We start from the raw sequence: 19,052 nt of genomic DNA on the forward strand, positions 1-19,052 counted from the left end.
TCGCTCGCTGATGACACGGCCTCACAGCTCTCAGCGGCCTGACAAGAGCCGTGCAATCAGCAGCACGGTCCAAAAGTCACGCTCTACACGCGTGTCATTCTCCTGCTGTCGAGTCTGCACAACCAACTGCAGCATTTAAATCACCATTTAAACCAAAGAACGGTGTTTTCAGGGGTAAGCAAACATTTATGTCACAGTATTCATATAAAATGTTGGTTTTAAGAAAACCCACAAATTTTACTGGCTCCGACTTATGAAAATTAACATGCAATATTAAAATAAAAAGTTAAAGTAACGCACACAACATTTGTACATTTTTTTTTATGGCTTTTCTTTAACATTTTAAAAACCTTTTAATAAACACATGTGCAGAGGTGGGTAGTAACAAGTTACATTTACTTCGGGGTAACTAATACTTTTCGGAGTATATTTAAAAATGGTTACTTCATACTCTTACTTGAGTAAATTTTTTGGGGAAAATCTGTACTTTTACTTTGTTATTGTGGGCGACGCTCCTCTCGTTACTTTATCTTAATGCAATAAATGTTATAAATGGTTCAGTTTATTCCAAACGCGCCGTCTACTTTTCTCTGGACAATGAGCGATGCCCATTCGCTAATGATTCATTCTTTTGATTCAATTCTGTTCAAAGGCTTGATCAAACCAATTGGCAAACGAGTGAATTGTTTCATGAATCAGTTTGAAGGAGTCGTTCAGTTCCCTGAAGCAATGCGCTGAGCGTCTGAAGCGGTTCACTCAGAGTTGTAACGTTTAAGATCATCAGCAGCGTTGAAAACGTGGCTATGGAACTGCACTGAATTGAAAGCAAATCTGCAAAGGCTAATATTTGCTTGCGATGGAGATCCTTATTAGATGAACACCGTGTGTGCTGTATACTGTTTAACAGGTAATAACTTGGGCTACATTCACTGATCTATATATATAACTGTTATAAATCATTCTAAACTGCCAACAGGCAGTGAAGCCACCGGAAGTGTTCGATCCGCCATCTTACTAATCCCTACCAGCAGAGAGCACCATTGAGTTACATTCAAACCGCTGTCCTAAAATAACTCGATTTGAAGCTGATCAGTCAAACGGGACTCGTTTTTATGTTATGTGTAATAAAGTAATGTTTACTTCAGATGTCATCTGCAGTGTTTACGGTCTTTTGGGACAGGATAAGCGATATATTTAAATCGTGTAGGTGGGTGTGTCTGCTGCGCACTGACGACACAGGTAACTGATCAAACACAAAAATGGCTTATTTCTTTAAGTTATTCAGGAATTATTAAACAAACATATTAGTATCAGAAATGGATTTTAATATATTACAATGAATTATACAATTATGTTGTTAATATTTCTCTATAATGAAAAAAAAATACTATCTGGGAAATAAAGCTTTGTATTTATTTCTTAAATCCGTACTGTATATAGTCAGTTATTTCTCTGAATAAATTCAGATTTCAGAACGAACACTTTGTAGTTTGTTATATGTGTTGAGGTCGTGTCGGTCTGATGTTTATCATGTTCATGATGCTCACTACTTTACATGCCTAGGGTGTTCGCATTGTAATAATGTAGAGTGATACTTCATATTTATAAACACTGACTTGTTAGGTGATGTTTTCTCATTAAAATCATACAAATTCCTATTAATTCAATGGAACTTTTTCGCACACTAGGGATTACCAATATGGCGGCGTGGCGGCTTCACTTTAATGACGTCATGAGCAATCCAGTTCTATATTATAGATCAGTGGCTACATTCGATTACAGTGCACGATACCACTGTGACAGTAGTTTGTTGTACGTGTTGCTTATAACAGAGGGGAGTCAAGTTGAATGCAGCTTCCAAAAGACAAAAAATAGCCGATTAAGATTTTATTAATTTTAATACAATCACACTGGTGCGAGTACGTTCAGCAAGTCATATCATCAGCTGCTAAATTCAGATCCGTGATCGCTTGCTGGCGCTGAGCCAGAGATAGATGCGTTTTTACAGCGTTGCGCATTAACCAGTCACACACAATTCTTTTGAATGCAATGGCCAATCAGAGGTGTTTAGATGAATCATCGCTAAAATGCCGGTGCTTCCTTCACTCGCTCGCTGACTGAATACCTCTTTCTGACGAATTCTCTCGTCAGAAACAACAAAGTGCAGATGTGTGTACGAATCTATAATTAAGATATTGATTTCATAGTGTTAACAGTTTCAGTGATTTTAATGGGAGTTTCTGAGAGTGACTGAACTCTTGACTGTCAGTGAAAATGATCTTTAATAATGTAAATGTTATTTGCTCTCTTTCTGAACAATGAAAGATTAGTAGCAATATTTATATCACATTAACTTTCAATGTTAAATTCACATTTAATATGAAGTCAGTCGTATTAAAAATATGCTATGGCATGACACCTATATCTGTTACAGACAGATATAAACAGACAGGGTTTTATAATAAATTGGAGTAAAGGCTGATGAAATATATACATTTACACACACACGCACACATACATTACATACATTTATCTATACATCTAAATAAAAATAGGCTCCGTATATATGACCCAAAGTAACTAACTACTTGAGTAGATTTTTTATCCGATACTCTTTTACTCTTACTCAAGTAACTATTCAAGACTAGTACTTTTACTTTTACTTGAGTAAATATTTCTAGAATTACTTTTACTTGAGTAAAGTTTTTGGGTACTCTACCCACCTCTGCACATGTGACAGAGAGACTGTGAGTCCTCATCACTGTATTTTAGCATGTTCCTACTGTTCATGTGGATTTTCCTTCATAACATATGTGAGGTTCACTGTTATATTTCCCATCGTGTTCGAGTTGGTCTGGCCTTTAAAGATAGCGCCAACATAAAGGGCAATGTTCTTTTTTTAGCTATTTATGGAAATGTCTGTGTATTTGTTGTTTTGTATTTTGTGTTTGGTTTTATCTGTCCTATTTATTGATTTAAATCTTGATGTTAATCATTGTATGCATTTGATGATGAAGTGAGACAGGTTTATTTTAGCAAAATTGTGTGTTCCAATTAGTATGAGCAGGAAAACGTGGATTCAAGATGCCACATCACTACATGTCCTGAAGTTAGTGGATGGATTGTATTATGATCAAAAAGAAACTAGGTTATTGTTAGGGCTGTTTAAGCGCAGTACAACTCCAGCCTCAACTGTATAGCGAGGAGCTTGTGCTGTTTTTGGTGCCCAGCAGTTCTAGTTTTAAAATGATTTTATGCATAACTTTTGTTTTATTGATGCCCTTATATACCATTTATTTGCAGATTTAATATGCATTAATGTGTATGGTTCTTATCAAGCAGGTAAAGAGGTGGTTGAAACTACCTTTTTGGTGATGGAGTCCTCCGAGTCAGAAGGCATGCGAGTCGACACATGGAAGATGACCTCCACGTTGGAGGTAGCGTAATATGGTGCTGTGCTGCCTGTGCTGCCGTTTCTCTGCAAACCACCCATAAACCCACAGTGAGTGGCCAGATTCACCTGAAAGAGAGAGAGGATCTTCCTGATGCTCTGATAGTCCCAGGACATGACATCTGCTCACTACAGACTCATTAAGAGGATCTGATGTGTTATTTCACCTCCCATCCCAGCCCAGAGACAAAGTCCTCGTAAGCCTGTCTGCCCTCCGTGTTGGACAGAATGGAGCATTTGTCCTCCTGGCCTTCTCCAATGAAGAACACAGCAATCTTGTGTGTCTCTCGACTGGAAACAGAAACACAAGATGAACTGACACCATGCAGGTGTCACCATAATTGATGTGATCTGTATCATGTGATCAAAGTGTAGAAACACCTCAAAGACAAAATGGGAAGCATCTGAGCCAGATTTCAAACACCACAGCATTGGTTCTGAATACTCAAGCAATGTGATAGTTTGGGGTTTTTTTTATATATTTTTTTTATTTACATTTTTTTATTATTATTTTGGAAAATGTTCACAAACCTGATTTTGCTTTGCTTTGCTGGAGTTCAGATCAGTGTTATTTTAGAATCACTGAAACACTATTAGTATATTGAGAAATTATAAGTATATTTTTTATTAATTATTATTGTTAGCAATTAAAATTTGTCATCTTTCTCATAAGATTTGTTTTAAAAATATGTCTTAGAATTTTTTATTTTTTTTGTTATTTTAGTATATCAGGTTAATCAAAATGGAAATGTGAGATGTTGCCTTGGAAACAAGCTAAAATAAATTGAAAAGTTTTTATTTATATTTTTTAGCATAAGGTTGTACATAAAATACATTTGTTTCATATTTTTAGCTCTTTAATGTGTATACAAATTGAGAAATGTCAAAATATAGAACAGACGTAAAAATGATGCCTTTTGCATGCTAATAATTAATAACAATTACTTTAACTCATAGCTAATAGTTGCTTGGACATAAATGTGTGTTGGAAGGCAGTGCGTGTACACAACCACCCTATGAAGATAAAAATCCACCCACTATTTTTTTTTAAATCCCCATAAGTAAAAAGCAGTGTCTCCCAACTACATGTTTTCAGCAGTGCTGCTAATGGGACATCACAATAGCCACAGGCCCCGCCCACGAAAGTTGACAGACACCGCTGTTTATACACAGAACTGCCCTGAGCGAGTTCACAGCGAGTCTGCCCTTGCTGCACTGATGAGAATGGCTTCCAAACGTTTTGTGTGTTCTGTAGCTGGATGTATGAATCCACATAGCTCTCTCCATTTACTCCTGAAATCTGAGCCACTGAACACGAGGTGGATTAACTTTGTTTTGGAAGAAGATGCTCCCTCAACTCTCCCGAAATTTTAACTGATGCTGCCTTCACTTGCTACCAGAATGATGGTGAATAGGAAAGTGGGAGTTAAAACTGCATATGAAAGCAATGTGAAGTCGACCGCTGGGATTACTTGAGCTCATAATCAAAAGTGGGTCTTATAAAGTTTGTAATAGCATGCGATGGCACCATGAGTAATTTTTTTTTCATCACGCTGTGCTCCCATCTGTGTAATTCATAAAGTGCATTTTTTCACTAATAATGGAGTGTTTATTTTCAAAGCCTAGCTTTATTATTATTTAGTATTAAGGAGCTTGAGCTCTTGAAGCTCCGCCCTCTTCCCCGGAGCACCAGCTCATTTGCATTTAAAGGGGAAGACAAGAAAATGATGTGTTTTGGCAATGGCAATTTTAACAAGCTATAAAAAATGATCTTTAAAGTATTTTGAGTTAAACCTTCACGTACACACTCTGGGGACACCAGAGACTTATTTTACATCTTGTGAAAAGGGGCATAATAGGTCCCTGTTAAAACATGCAGGTAAGTATTAGGATCTCCGGATTGATGGAACCACCTCTGTTACGCTCATCAAATCACACATTGTTTTTTGACCAAAACACACTTAAATACACTTCTTTTTGCAACTATTTACTAATCAATCAAATCCAGGTATGCAGTGTGTATGTGTCTCTTTGAGCAGTGTTGCTAAGGAAGCATCATGCCTGTGCAGTGTGATGTTTGGCATGCTCAGTCAGCCGTTGCCATGAGTGGACCGGCTATGCATGTGGAGGGTAACGGTGGCCCGATCCTGGGGGTATTCTTTAATAAGCCTCTGTAATTAGCCACTCTGAGTGCCTATTGATCGCTGTTGGCTGAGAAGTGTGGAGCTGTGATCAGCCAGACGTGGCCAGGATTAGGCCGTGAGGAGCAGAGTATCTGAGAGTGGTCTTAGGACATGTCTCCTTAATAGTGCTTTTAAAGGATTTAGTCGCTCTCTGTAGACTGGCATTAGGCTGCGTGATTGAGCTCTCCAAATGCATGCTGTTGTTTGCTGCTAATTTTTAGCGTTAAGTACCGAGGAATCAGGCACAAAGTCACTAATTTACTTGGTATGCGATTATCTGTATGGAACTTTAAGGCATGGACATCAGATGTCGCGGTCTTCTGAAACGACCAAAAACACTTACCACTGCCTTGAGTCCAAATTCTTCAGCTCTCTCAAGAGCTTGGAGTTCTTCTTTAGAAGATGAAAGCTTTTTCTATGAAGAGTAAAAGAAATGGAACAGTCATAAAACAAACAGGAAAAACTTTCTAAAAGATAAATGGTGAGACACAGGCGAAATCACTGTTTTTTTATTTTTTACGTTAAAGTATTTTCAGTTCAACCAAAGTAAAACCAAGTAATGTAAGCAATCTGCAGGTTTACTCCTCTGAAGACCCTAAACACTGACCCCATAGTATCATATCATGCATGGGATTAACATAAATATTTAGAACTCATGCAACTATATATTTTATGATTATATATTCTGATATGCAAATAGGCTCTCAAGAAAAAAAATACTCAAAAAGTCTATTATATTTACTATTATTTAGACTATTATCTATCAGAAGAAGAAATAATAAGAAATGTTTCTGGAGCAGCAAATTAGCATATTATAATTATTTCTAATATATTAAGTAAAGGCTGCTGAAGTTTCAGCTTTACCATCACATGTATGAATTATCCCTACTCTTTTTACTATTATTTTTACTAGGGTGGTCAATTTAATCCGTTAACACACACACACACACACACACACACACACACACACACACTGCAAATGATGCTGCACTGATGCTGATGTTGACATCGCGGCGGCACTTTCAGCCAATCACGAGGGATCAGCAGACATGATGATTTTTAGCGCAATATCAGATCTGATTTTGAATGACAGGGAGGTTCTATCACTGCAACTCCGAAATCAGAGCATATTTCATTAATTAATCAATATCGAAACTAGGGCTGCTCCGATCACGATCGGCCGATCTTTTTGCGCGTCTCGTCAGTAAAGCCGGTTCTCTAATCAGCGGTAAATTCCATCAGGTGCGTGATTTCACATAGTGCAGCTGTTACTACACAGAGCCGTTGTTAACTGAGAAGATGCGCAAATCCACTTCATTTTCAGTGTTTATTTGCGCATCTTCTCAGTTAACAACGGCTCTGTGTAGTATCAGCTGCTCTATGTGTATTTTACGTTTAAGTTTAATAAATGTTTTAATACATTTTATGTTGGATAAAATAAAATATTTATTTTGAAAGCTACTATTTCTTATTTATTTTCAAAAAGAAAGCAAGATAACAAATTTAATGACATATCTCGTTATTTTGACAAAATATTACATTTTAATGAGAAAAAGAAGTCGTTTTGATGACATCTCGTTGACAAAATATGTCAATGAAATAACATCCCGTTATTACGACATAATTGAGAGGAAAAAAAACATAATATGAGTGTGGCAGCAATGCATCACCACAGAAACCAGTTATTTGATATTTAAATAATTTTTATCTTATTTCCACTTCCAAATAAACTGTACTTTTATACTGTACTTTTACTGTTTTGATTAAACAAATGCAGCCTTGAAATATGTATATTTATAGCTAAGTGAGTGTGATTGTAAACTTGTTAAAAATCTAGATATATAATTGATGTTTTTATTTATTGTACCTTTTTATAAAACACTAGCAGCCACCAACATTTCAGGTATTCACACACATGCAAATTTTGCGAAAGGCCTCGAGACCCGTAAGAACCAATGAGTACTGATGTGAAAAAAAGAGCAACTTTGGAAGCGGGTGACTGATTTTTCATTTTGGGATGTGCTTCAATGTTTTCCAGCAACTCCCATGAAATACAATACCTGCGATCCCATGAGTTCATGCCGAGGTCATTGAGGAGAAGTCTGCAGAGGTAAAAAGGAGATTTGGGCTCGTGGTGTGTGGGCTCTCTCTGCCTCTCTGCTCTGATGCTGGGGTCTTCAGTCTGTAGCCGGGCCAGCTCCTCGTCCTCCTGCTTGGCCTGTCTGTGGATGGCATCCATGATGACCCCTTCCATGTCAGGATTCATGCCGATGGGTGGAGAGGGCGGCTGGGTGAGCTTCAGCTGGGGCTGCGGCAGGCACTCGGGACTGCTGTGGCCAAGGTCTTCCAGTAGCTGGTCCAACACATCCACGCCATCTTCCACTTCCAGCTCAGAGGAGCATTTACCGGAGCACACAGAGTCCTGCTTTTCAGAGTGTGTGGCGTTGTGTGACAACTGATCTCTGCTGCCAGCGCAACTCAAGCCAGCTCCATCCAAAGTGTGAAACAGAATACCGCCGTCCCACGAGTACTTTCCTGAGATGTCCCTGACGATGACACGGACCTCGGAGGAATGATCCCTCGGGTTGGCCACCGATGTGCTGGAGCTGTCAGAGGGGATCTGCAGGTATGAGACCAGTGTGCTGTCATTGAAGACAAAGAGCTGCAGATTGGGGCTTTTGAAGACTTCAGAGGAGAGCTCGGAGGACTCTACATAGGGGTTGTCGTGGTTCTCACTGACCAGGCTGTTTAAGAGAGCGGGGCCACCGCTGAGAGGATGGTGGCCCAAATGATTGACCAGGTGTGTCATTACCATCCGAGCGGTCAGAGGAATCAGCTCCAGGCTTCTCCTTTTCTTTTCTGAAACATGAAACAACACAAGTTTAGTAAATTAGAAAACACTTAGCTTACACAAAGGATTAGTTGAACCAAAAATGAAAATCCTGTTATCAATTTATTTAATCTATTTTTTTAAAGGGACAAAGCACATTAATAATAAATGTACATGTGCCAAAGAAAGGTGCCAGAGAGAAGGAAAAATTAATAGCACATATTTCACTGGGATTATAAAAGTATAATATTCATATAGTATTGTTCTGGATGTAAAATGTACCTGACTATCAATAACATAATTCCTTAAATTATACATAAAGAAAATAAAACAAAATTAATTGCGGATGAATTGATAAGTATGTATATGTATAATTACTCTCAAGTTGTTACAAATCAGACTTTGGTTCAACTTCAAAATACAAATGAAGATATTTAAATGTGAAGACTGAGATTTATGGCAGTCCATGTAACCTCAACACTCAACACAAATGATTACACATCTCTCTGAAATACTTGATATATTTATTTTTATGACTGAAAAATACAACAGGTAAATAATTTTTGTAAAATGACTGCTGTGTGACTGACTTTTTTGGGGTAATACAAGTCCTAAAACGGCTGACTGTGTACAGTATTTTCCTGTACTTATTCTCAAAAGCTGGTCGGTATACTGGCTTTCAGCTGTCATGACCAATGAAGGCCATTTTCCATCATGTTTGCACCATGTACACATGTTCACACAGACACCTTTAAAATATCTATTCATTCTCCTAAAACAAACTCAAAGGGCTGCACTAATGAGCATCACAGCTTTCGTGAGGAGTGAATAGGGCTCTGCAAGCACTATGAATTAAGTCCTCCGAACACTGAACACCTCTCAAAAAGTGAGAAATCTAGCGTTGTCATTAGGAGATATTAAGATTAAGATGAGAGAGAGTGAAGGGGGAAAAAACCCTGAAGTGCTCACATTGTGACAGTGCTATCAATACCATCATCCCCATCAAAGTGGAAAAAGCTCTTTGCAAAGACGAGCAAGTTGCATTAGGGATGCACAGAGCTTTGAAGTGAACTAATCAATATGAGCTAGGTAGTGGGATATTGCTTATGAGTTGCTCTTTGGCTGAGGTTGTTTTTTTGTTTGTTTTTTTACATACAAAGAGATAGAAAAGGCATGTCAATGGATGGAGATGTTTGCGCTGCAAAAGCCAGTATTCTTTTTCTTCCTCTACTCCACAGATATAAATATTCTGTCATAAAAGACATCCCTTTTGAAAAAGGAAAGAACAACCCCCCACAGCCCAACCTCACCCTAACCAAAAACAGATAACATTTGATGACATGCCAAGGTAGAAAACACAAGAAATATTGCCTAATGGATGAAATAAGGTCGGAGTAGAAAAAAAATGATTTCTTTAATAATTGGCATAAATGGGCTTGCTTTGAGTGGATGAGGGAACTAATGCACACCTCTTTACAAATTCTGTTTCATTCCACATTGTGCTACATTTGCTCTAATATGATTCACAAGAGCTCAGGATAAGAACTCAAAGGACAAATTAAAAATGTTCAATTTTTGTACTTTCTTTGCTTTTCAAGGGCGATGCAGCAGTTTCAACATTAATGCTGAAAAAGTTGACCAAGTAAATTAAGTCAAAATGGCCTTTACATTACAGACATTAAAGAGTGATTTGTGTTGATGTGAAGCAAAAATTTGTGCATTTAATAAGGTTTCAGGACAAAACAAAAATGAATATTTAAGGTAATATTGGTTTATCTCACTATATATAAATATATATTTGGAACTATTAGTAAATTTAAAATAACGAATACTACCAGGATGTAAACATAAACTGTATTTTGCAAATTAACTTAAAAAAGGCTAAATAAATAAAACCATAATATTAATAATAAAACATATCATTTAAACCTTTTTTTTTCTTCTCTAAAAGGTGGTTTAAAAGTCCAAAATCATGCATACACTCTTAATGGTCCTACAAACAGGCCCTTTCTGCTTTATTTAGATTTTGGGATGAAATATGACCTGGGGCAGTTAATGACAGATTAGTCATGACATTTCCCTAGGCGTGCTGGAGACAACAACATAACACAATTGCAATAAGATTAATTACACTATTTACTGCATGTTCCTCCTGAAGGCACAACAGAGTCCTTACCTTCAGCCACAGTGAGGAGATTTCCGAAGTCTCCCATGGCATTGTGTATGGGTGATGGTTCAAAGCTCTTGACATTGCCTAAAGTAAGGAAGGGTTCATAGTCTGTCGACAGATCAGCAAGGCTGAGGAGGTAGTGGCTCTGTTGAGTGTGCAGATTAGACCCTGATACACAAGTGTGCAGCACCTAAAACAGCAGAACAGTGAATTAAGTACACTGGCGATACACTACAATAAAAAAATAAATAAAACAAAATAAAAAAAAAAAAATATATGTGGGCCTAATACAGAACCCTGGGGAACACAAGAATATTTATTTAATAATGATCTGCATTTCTCGCTGTTGTAGACTGAATTACAAATACAAAATGTAATGCATAAGATACTAATGTCCTTGTTTAGATGTTAATGCATTTTGAAAGCCTAATGAGAATGCATTAAATAGCAAACTCTGTTTGGATCAACAACTCAAAGATTTCTTCAGCCGTGAAGATGCTCTTCTTGGCACTCCACTGAGATGCATTAAAAAGAAATCTGTAATAGATTGTAAAATTGTTGTAACACCCAGACGGTGTGGTTGAGCGCTACAGGGCCGCCATATGGAGATGGGACGATATTTACCATGCTAAGCCAGGAAACTCAGTGAGATGGGCTTTATGGGCTAATAATCTATTTCTCCAGTGATATGGGAGTGTATCGATGTGCAAAAACAGATGGCCATGGCTCTATTGGCTGGAGAAGATAAGACACAGTCCAGCACAGTTTATCACAGTGCCTGAACAGGTTTGCTCTGTTTGATTTAATTAAGGCTTTATCCCTTGGCTCATTCTCGAACACCGCACACTCACACAGCAAACAACCACCCTCTAAGCTACATAAACACAATCAGATATAAATTCATGTTGTCAAAATGCCTAAAAATAAAACCACATAACTTTAATTTTGCCACACAATTAACACCACGGAGCCACTAGTGCCATCTGGCTCAAATGGAAACTGCTGATAAATCAGAGGTATGGGTCACGGAAAGGTGTGATGGATCATATCTCCATGTAAATCAGTAACAGACCATCTTACAATGGACTTCAGTCGAGCCATATTTAATTTTTAAAGCAGATATTTTTAAGCCATAAACTGACTGCTTTTCCTGTAAGGAAACAAACTGGCATAGCATAAAACAGTCACATTGTGACAAGATGAGAGAAAAACTAAACTAATTCAGGACAATTCATTACTCTAAGTGTTAAACTAAATTGGCTGTTTCTGAGGATTCAACTTGATTTTCATTAGTCTATAAATGTAGTAAGTGACACTTCTCAAACTGTGCTGCATAAATGAACCAAGACTCAATAACATTAAAGGACAGTCATTACCAATTATTATTTGAGTAGTACTATAGGCTTGAGATGCTAATCATTATTTCTTGCACTTAACTGAGACACAACACGAGTACTGGTTTGCTGTCCTGATGAGGGTTATGTACATGTGTTCGTGCTAGACGCTATTCGGCTCTGACGAAATGGGAGATTAAAGTAATCCCAATGAGCATATAATAACTAGCGGAAAATGATGAACAGTCAAACGAGTGCAGAGGAAAACAAAGACCATTTTTTATTCTTCCCTTTTCCCCTGTGCAGCAGGTGCATTTTCTCTCATATGATGATGAACTGAATTCTTGAGTTCAGCATTCATTGGTAAGCTTATCAATCCAACAATGGGACATTTAAATAATTTGGCCATTTTTTTCTGGGAGCATGACATCTGCACAAAGGTCTGTGTCTGTCTGCATCTGCACAACAGGCCGAGACTAATATCTCATTTATTCTGTGCCCCTCAATGCCCTCTCATTAGTGTCTGATGACTAAATATGAGCTCTGAGGGGGCGAGTGCATTTATATTAAAACGCACATGCACAGGAATATTTCTGCTTTAATTTTAAGCATCTTACTACCTGTACCCACCCTGTAAATGTAGTCGAGTAGAGGGGCTTTCTGCGAGGCGGGGTCATCCAGCACTGGCATAGTGATGGGCTCCAGCAGGATGGAGAGGGGTACGGCCATGCACCAGTCCAGCAGGCACAGCAGTAGAGACACCATTAACTAGAGTGCAGGGAAAAAGCATTCGTTCAGACTACAAAACAATCAATAAACCTGCCATAGACAAGCTGTTAGGAAGGATGAACCAATGAGTAGAGAGACAGGATGAAGTGCTGTGTGCTACTAATTCTGGATTCCCATGTCCAACACTGCTTACACAAACAGAGATGTTTTGCTTGCTCACCTTTTTATCTGCCTCAACCGCTGAGTGTTCAGCACTGGGCAGAAGAAATGCTATGGTTGCTACAAAAATCTACAACAAACGAAAAGTGGAGATTAAGTAGGCATCCCTTACACATTACTTAACAGATGCATCATGCGGATGGAGACCGGTCGTACCTCTATAATTCTTTTGGGAAGGGACGGATCCAGTCTCTGTAAGTGCTGCCAGTGAGAAATCAGTAGCTGAAAGATGTCACAAGCCACATTGGCCACCACCTTATTTCCAAACTAAAAGACAAAATGACATTCGTTATCACATTGCATCGTGAAGAAAGGAAGAAATACATTTCATTTTCAGAATTCTATATAATACTAAGTAGATAAGATTATAGCTCAATTGGTAGAGCATTGCCATATCAAGGTAGGGTGTTCGATTCCCCAGGAACACATGATAGGTAAAAATTGATAGCCTGAATGCCCTGTAAGTCGCTTTGGATAAAGGCGTCTGCCAAATGCATACATTTAATAATTTTAATTTAATTTATTTAATTTACATTTTATAAAATATATATCTTTTATTAGACTTTTATACATTTAAAATGTAACAAGACATTTATATTTCAAATAAATGTCGTTCTTTTGAACATTCTATTTATCAAAGAATGCAAAACTATTAATTAGCACAACTTTCAACATTGACAATAAAAAGAAATGTTTCCTGAGCTTATAATCAGCGTATTAGAATTAGATTTCTGAAGGATCATGTGACACCGAAGACTGGAGTAATGATGCTGAAAATTCCATTTTAAAATAAATTACAATAGAAAACAGTTATTGTAAACTGTAATAATATTCCACAGGTTATACTGTATTTTGGATCAAATAAGCACAGCCATGTTGAGCATTAGAGACGTCTTTCAAAACAAACACAAAAAAATGTACCAATCACAATAACACCATTGAACAATAGTGTATTATAAAATATACTGAAAAATAAAGAAATGATTAAAACACGTTTCACTTGCAATTCGTTTTGAGAGCAATACAATTTCCACTTGATCAGAGAAAACTGTTTTACAGTTGTCCCCAATTTTTGTTAATATCATTTGGTATTAGTGATAATAGTATTATTGATAAAATATGGTATTTTTAATGTGATGTTGTAAAAAGGACAATTGCTATTTCTATTCATCACCCACTTATTTCACAGAGAAACATTGCTGGGTAGATCTCAGGTTAATGGACTGTGTCTACTCCCAACAGTTCAGCACATGCTTTTAGAGATGGAAACCCTGTTCCTCTGTTTATTTTGTCCTGAGCTGCTCTGAGTCAACATGAACAGGATGAGATCACCGCTGCATAAGCTAAGGGAACGAGGACACTCAAGATGGAAGTTAGCATTCGAAAATGAGTGGTTTTAAATGACTACATTTCAGACTCTCTTTTCAACTATACTGCAGTTTAACAGTAATACAGCTACTTACATGTGCTGACCGTTTGGAATTTCTTTAAAATCAATAGATTTGTGGTAACTTGATATGTTATGTTATACTGAAGTATCACGGGTGAACATTATATTTATTGTTTATTTACATATAAATAAAATTGATCAGGAAAAATACAAGCCTATTTGACCTGGCAAAACTAAAGGTTTTCCTTTGAAGACAATTCTATATAATCTTTGGAATTTCATGGCTGTCTTCAGAGACAAAGTTCAAAACTGGTAAATTACTAACTCAAATTAATCCAGCTAATGCAGGCTAGTAGAAGAGACTGATGGTGAAGAACAGATCAAATATATAATCACCTTCAACGTGACGCCCAGGACGTTAATGGCGTCTGTGACCTGAGGATGAGTTTCTGTCTGCCTCAGCTCCTCACACACCCACAGCCCCAGACTGCAGATCGCTACACACCTGAAACACATCGCTGTGGTTGCAATCATGCATGTCGTTTGAATGGGAACCAAATAAAATATCAAAAACGAATGCCAGATCACTCAGTGTCCTGGAGAACGGGGGGTAAGGAATGATCTGTGCAGTACCTGGCTCCTTCACATATCTCGTTGCGAGCCGTCTTCAAAAGGATGTTCACAAGATAGTCCTACAGAAAGAAAGCATGACCAAGACAGTTAATACTAATACAACTGATGATGTATATTAAGCCTAATCACCGGTTCAAGGTTCAGTCTTGTGAGCATGGTTTACATATTAGTACATCACATATTTAAAGGGTAGTTAAAACAAGTCATTAGAAATGAGTAATAAAACAAATGATTTGGTTAACTTTTGTAATGGCATACCTTCATGTCCTCTTTGCCAACTACGATATCCTCGGATCCAGGAACAGTCTGCAAAGAGGGGATCTGTTGATAGAGGTTAGGGAAGCACACCAGCGAACCAAGAACTGTCTGAGCCTCGACCCGTGGAGCCTGACATGAGCGTGAATGGAGAAAACACCAACATGAAGCTGTGCTCTTCTGTGTGTAGTGTAGATGCAGACTGACAGGACCAGTGGTACCTCAAAGGAGTCAGTGTTGAGGACACGAGCAGCCGCGGTGATGAAGTCTCCCACCAGCATGGTGAAGCCCGGCAGACCCAGGAAGAAGAAGCGTGGGGAGCACCACCTAATCATGGTGTTCAACACATCCTGAGCACATGAAGGAGCAGGGGGGAATAAACATTTCAATAATGATCATCTGTTGGGGAGCGGTGGATGAAGAACAAAAATCAAGTACTTGAACATGTAAGGATAAACAAACAAACAAAAAAACTATTACTGCAAGTAGTCCTTTTCAAGTGTGTATCGCTATCAGGCCCCATGCATCCCTAGTTTTTACATACAAATGTGTATATGTCCACTATGGGTTTACACAACCTGCGTAATTCACAAATAACTCAAGTATGTAATATGTATGTCGATATGTACATCTCATAATCATCAATAATAAAATCCAGAATGAGTAACACGAACTCAATCTCAACACAAGAATAAAAAGTCAGACAGACATGAACAGTTCAGTGCCTGGCTAACTGACTCACTTTGACTGGAGAAGTTGTTCAGATCCATTCACAAATAAATCATCGACTGTGATTTGGTACAGATTCATAATCACAGCTGGCACATTGCTATTTTTTTTAATTGCGTTTCTTTTTTTAAGTGGGTGTCAATTTATTCACTTCTAAATAATGAGGAACCACATTTTTTTATGAAATGTCAGGCAGTGAAAGTGTGCAAAAAACAAATAAAAATAATTACTGCAATAAATTAAATTGGACACATTTGAAAAATGTACAGTACTGACAGATTCAAACTCCGGTTTAAACCACATACAACATTTGGAGGCACAATCTCTAGACTTCTTAAGTTATCTGCAGGTGTGAATCATTACATAACTCTTTATAAACCACCAACCACTTCTGCCTCTCTCACATTCGTTTTTTAAACCACTGTGCCATGTGCACAAACAAACAAATGCATAAACACGGCTGCTCCGTCACGGCCAGATTTGTCATTCTTAATTGAATCCTTTGTGAACGCTGTCAGATGAAGAAAAACAAAAACAATATAGACAATATTCTCCTGCCGAGAAGGAGATGTGAAATTGGTGGAAGCGGTGCATCTGCAGGGACATTTTACCCTCATTCTGCAATAACTGACCTTTGCAATGCTTAGCAACCAGTCGTAATTAAGCGCCACCAAACTGCTGTGTGATTATCCAAAAAGAGCATTTTGGAGGAAGCGGCAATTCTGCAAAGCGGGACTATTATGCAGCGGTAGATACAGCAAGCACAATCTGAATCCACAGCATGTGTGTCTGTGACAATTAAACATGGCCAAATGGTTTAAAATTGTCAGACCAGTGCAAGGACATTTATATGTACAGACACATGGGTGAATGTGCCACGATTGGTCCTTTCCATCTGAAGACTCTAGATCGACTGCAGCTCTTAGACAAATACCTCAATGTGTGACCGCTACATGATTCCAAACGATGGAGGTGAAAATCTATGTGCTGATGGTCAGTCTGTATTTATTAAATCCAGCCGCTAGCCAGTAACTCCTGTTAGCAGTGCTCTTTTGTTGACTTTCCTGTTCCTTTAGCGGTGCATAAAGAAAGGTTTTATCATTATCTACAGCTTCAGTGTGATCAGGGTTCCTGCACAGATAAATTTCATAGCACAGTTTCTTTTAAACAATAAAATGTATTATACATCAATAAATATTGACGTATGAATCACTCAAAGGGTTTTTATATGCTGGTAATTCTGTTTGTGAACCAGCCACATTCTACTGATATAAAATCACCATAAAATTAACACTGCTCATTTATTAATATTTTATGATGCAGTGTTAATTAGATTCACATCATTATTATTTAGAGTAAATATGTGCCCATTAATCTTCAGTCAAATACATTAATGTCCCATCTTCCTCACAACAGCATCTCTTCTCTGATGAAGGCAGAGCAATAACTTCAGATCTTTCTTTCCAATATCCTGCCAGTCAACCATTTAGTTTGCACTTTCTACAGTCTGAAGGTCAAAGACAAGTCCCACCCTTAGGCAGGTCATAATGTGAATTTTTAAATTAATTTTCAGACCGCTTTAGTTCCCGAACTAAATGTACAGTACTAAAGTAGTGGGAAGATTTTGCGAGAACTATTTCCCAGTATGTTAACAACAATGTTAACAAAGAAGAATGATGTTAAAAACAGGAGGATGGAGGACACTGTGATCGGAGCTGTGTATTTGTTGTGTATCACAGGTTTCACAATAATGGAGATGGTATGTCGACGTATACGTAAAGCGATTGAAAGAATCTCAAACTGGCAGTTCTACATTTGCTACAAATTCCTGCACTTCAGCGTCCGTCAATCTATCGCTGTTCATCATACTTGCAAAATAAGTTGACACAACGTTTAAATAATTTTTACACAGCCTTTAAACTCATGGCGTGTGTGGGCATTTTCAAACGCGTCTGGCCAATCAGTGTCTACTTACGTCATGGTTAGTACCAGTTATGCTGGCTAGACCCACCTCTGAAGAAGGAGTTCATTTGGTTCTCGAAAAAGGCAGTCCGGTACTAAAATCACACCCAGTTCTGGCGATAATGCCAGTGACATCACACTGTTCAGAGAATCAAAACGGAAGGTCTAATGAGACTGATTTGGTTTAATGGGGACTAAAAAATAAATGGGTGGATTTTTATCATCGTAGAGTGTTTGCATTCACATACCGGCAACACAAATTCATCTCCAAACTTTTGCATAATAGGTGCCCTTTAACTTTAACAGCTGCATCAAGTGAGTGGTAAAGCAGAAGTGATGCACTTCTACAATCCCGCTCATGATGTTTCTGAACTCTGTCTGGTCTGAGACTTTAAGCCAACAGTGATACAAATCCAATGTGTAATCGACACACAAAAGTTTGTAGATCCACAAAAGTGGCAAAAAGCACTTTCGCTGCCTTTTCTGTCCAATCTCCATTGCAGTTCAACATCCAGGGAGCTCTTATTTTTTGACCAAATTAAAAGAAACAGAAATGAAGAGAGTGGCACTCCATGGGACGCAGTGCAGTGCCAGCACACACCCCTGGAGATCTGAACATCATCAAAACCAAAATAATAATCAAATAATAATCTAATTGTAATTAGCGATAAAACCTATAGGAAAACAAGTTGAATGTATATTAGTCAAAATCAGATCAGTCTAACACTCTTTTGATGATTCAATAATGTTTCTTTGTGAATATTTAGGAGAGAAGCACTGTATCACTTACAGAACCAGGCTGCTTTACTGAGCCTTTACTGCATTCACAAGAATGAAAGACTGTTGCACCATCTAGTGGTCAACTGCATAATATTTTTTTACATATATTCTTTTTAAAGGGATATTTCAGGTTAAATACTTAGGCTTAAGTTCTACAGACAGAATTTGAGAATGAAAACGATACAGCAATGCATTTTCAGTTTGACGCACATGTGTCTAAACCCATCTTTATTGATGGATGTACTTTTTCTTGATGAGTATGATTTATTAATTCCTCTGGAGCTTCCACAAGTCCTATGCCAAGTCCCTTCCTGGTGTGCATGTATATCTCTCCATATATATGCTTATAATCGATAAACAGAAGTGTAAAACCAAGAACAGAGCATA

The 19,052-nt window shown here is 37.8% G+C and overlaps 1 protein-coding gene across 5 annotated transcripts in view; it reads right to left on the bottom strand.

Moving 5' to 3' along the window:
• The window catches only part of LOC113060393 (ral GTPase-activating protein subunit alpha-2-like), a 152,868-nt gene that overhangs the window by 48,476 nt on the left and 85,340 nt on the right, over nucleotides 1–19,052 (bottom strand). For all 5 annotated transcript variants that reach the window (XM_026229278.1, XM_026229279.1, XM_026229281.1 and 2 more), the window contains 12 exons: nucleotides 15,416–15,544; nucleotides 15,198–15,326; nucleotides 14,940–14,998; nucleotides 14,703–14,811; nucleotides 13,073–13,183; nucleotides 12,918–12,986; nucleotides 12,599–12,736; nucleotides 10,641–10,824; nucleotides 7,695–8,493; nucleotides 5,978–6,049; nucleotides 3,619–3,742; nucleotides 3,365–3,520 (listed from right to left, as the gene is read on the bottom strand). In XM_026229278.1, coding sequence (XP_026085063.1) covers nucleotides 3,365–3,520; nucleotides 3,619–3,742; nucleotides 5,978–6,049; nucleotides 7,695–8,493; nucleotides 10,641–10,824; nucleotides 12,599–12,736; nucleotides 12,918–12,986; nucleotides 13,073–13,183; nucleotides 14,703–14,811; nucleotides 14,940–14,998; nucleotides 15,198–15,326; nucleotides 15,416–15,544 — 2,079 coding nt within the window. The remainder of the gene's footprint in view (nucleotides 1–3,364; nucleotides 3,521–3,618; nucleotides 3,743–5,977; nucleotides 6,050–7,694; nucleotides 8,494–10,640; nucleotides 10,825–12,598; nucleotides 12,737–12,917; nucleotides 12,987–13,072; nucleotides 13,184–14,702; nucleotides 14,812–14,939; nucleotides 14,999–15,197; nucleotides 15,327–15,415; nucleotides 15,545–19,052) is intronic.

This window comes from Carassius auratus, chromosome 42 (assembly GCF_003368295.1).
Source record: "Carassius auratus strain Wakin chromosome 42, ASM336829v1, whole genome shotgun sequence".
NCBI classification, from domain to species: domain Eukaryota; kingdom Metazoa; phylum Chordata; class Actinopteri; order Cypriniformes; family Cyprinidae; genus Carassius; species Carassius auratus.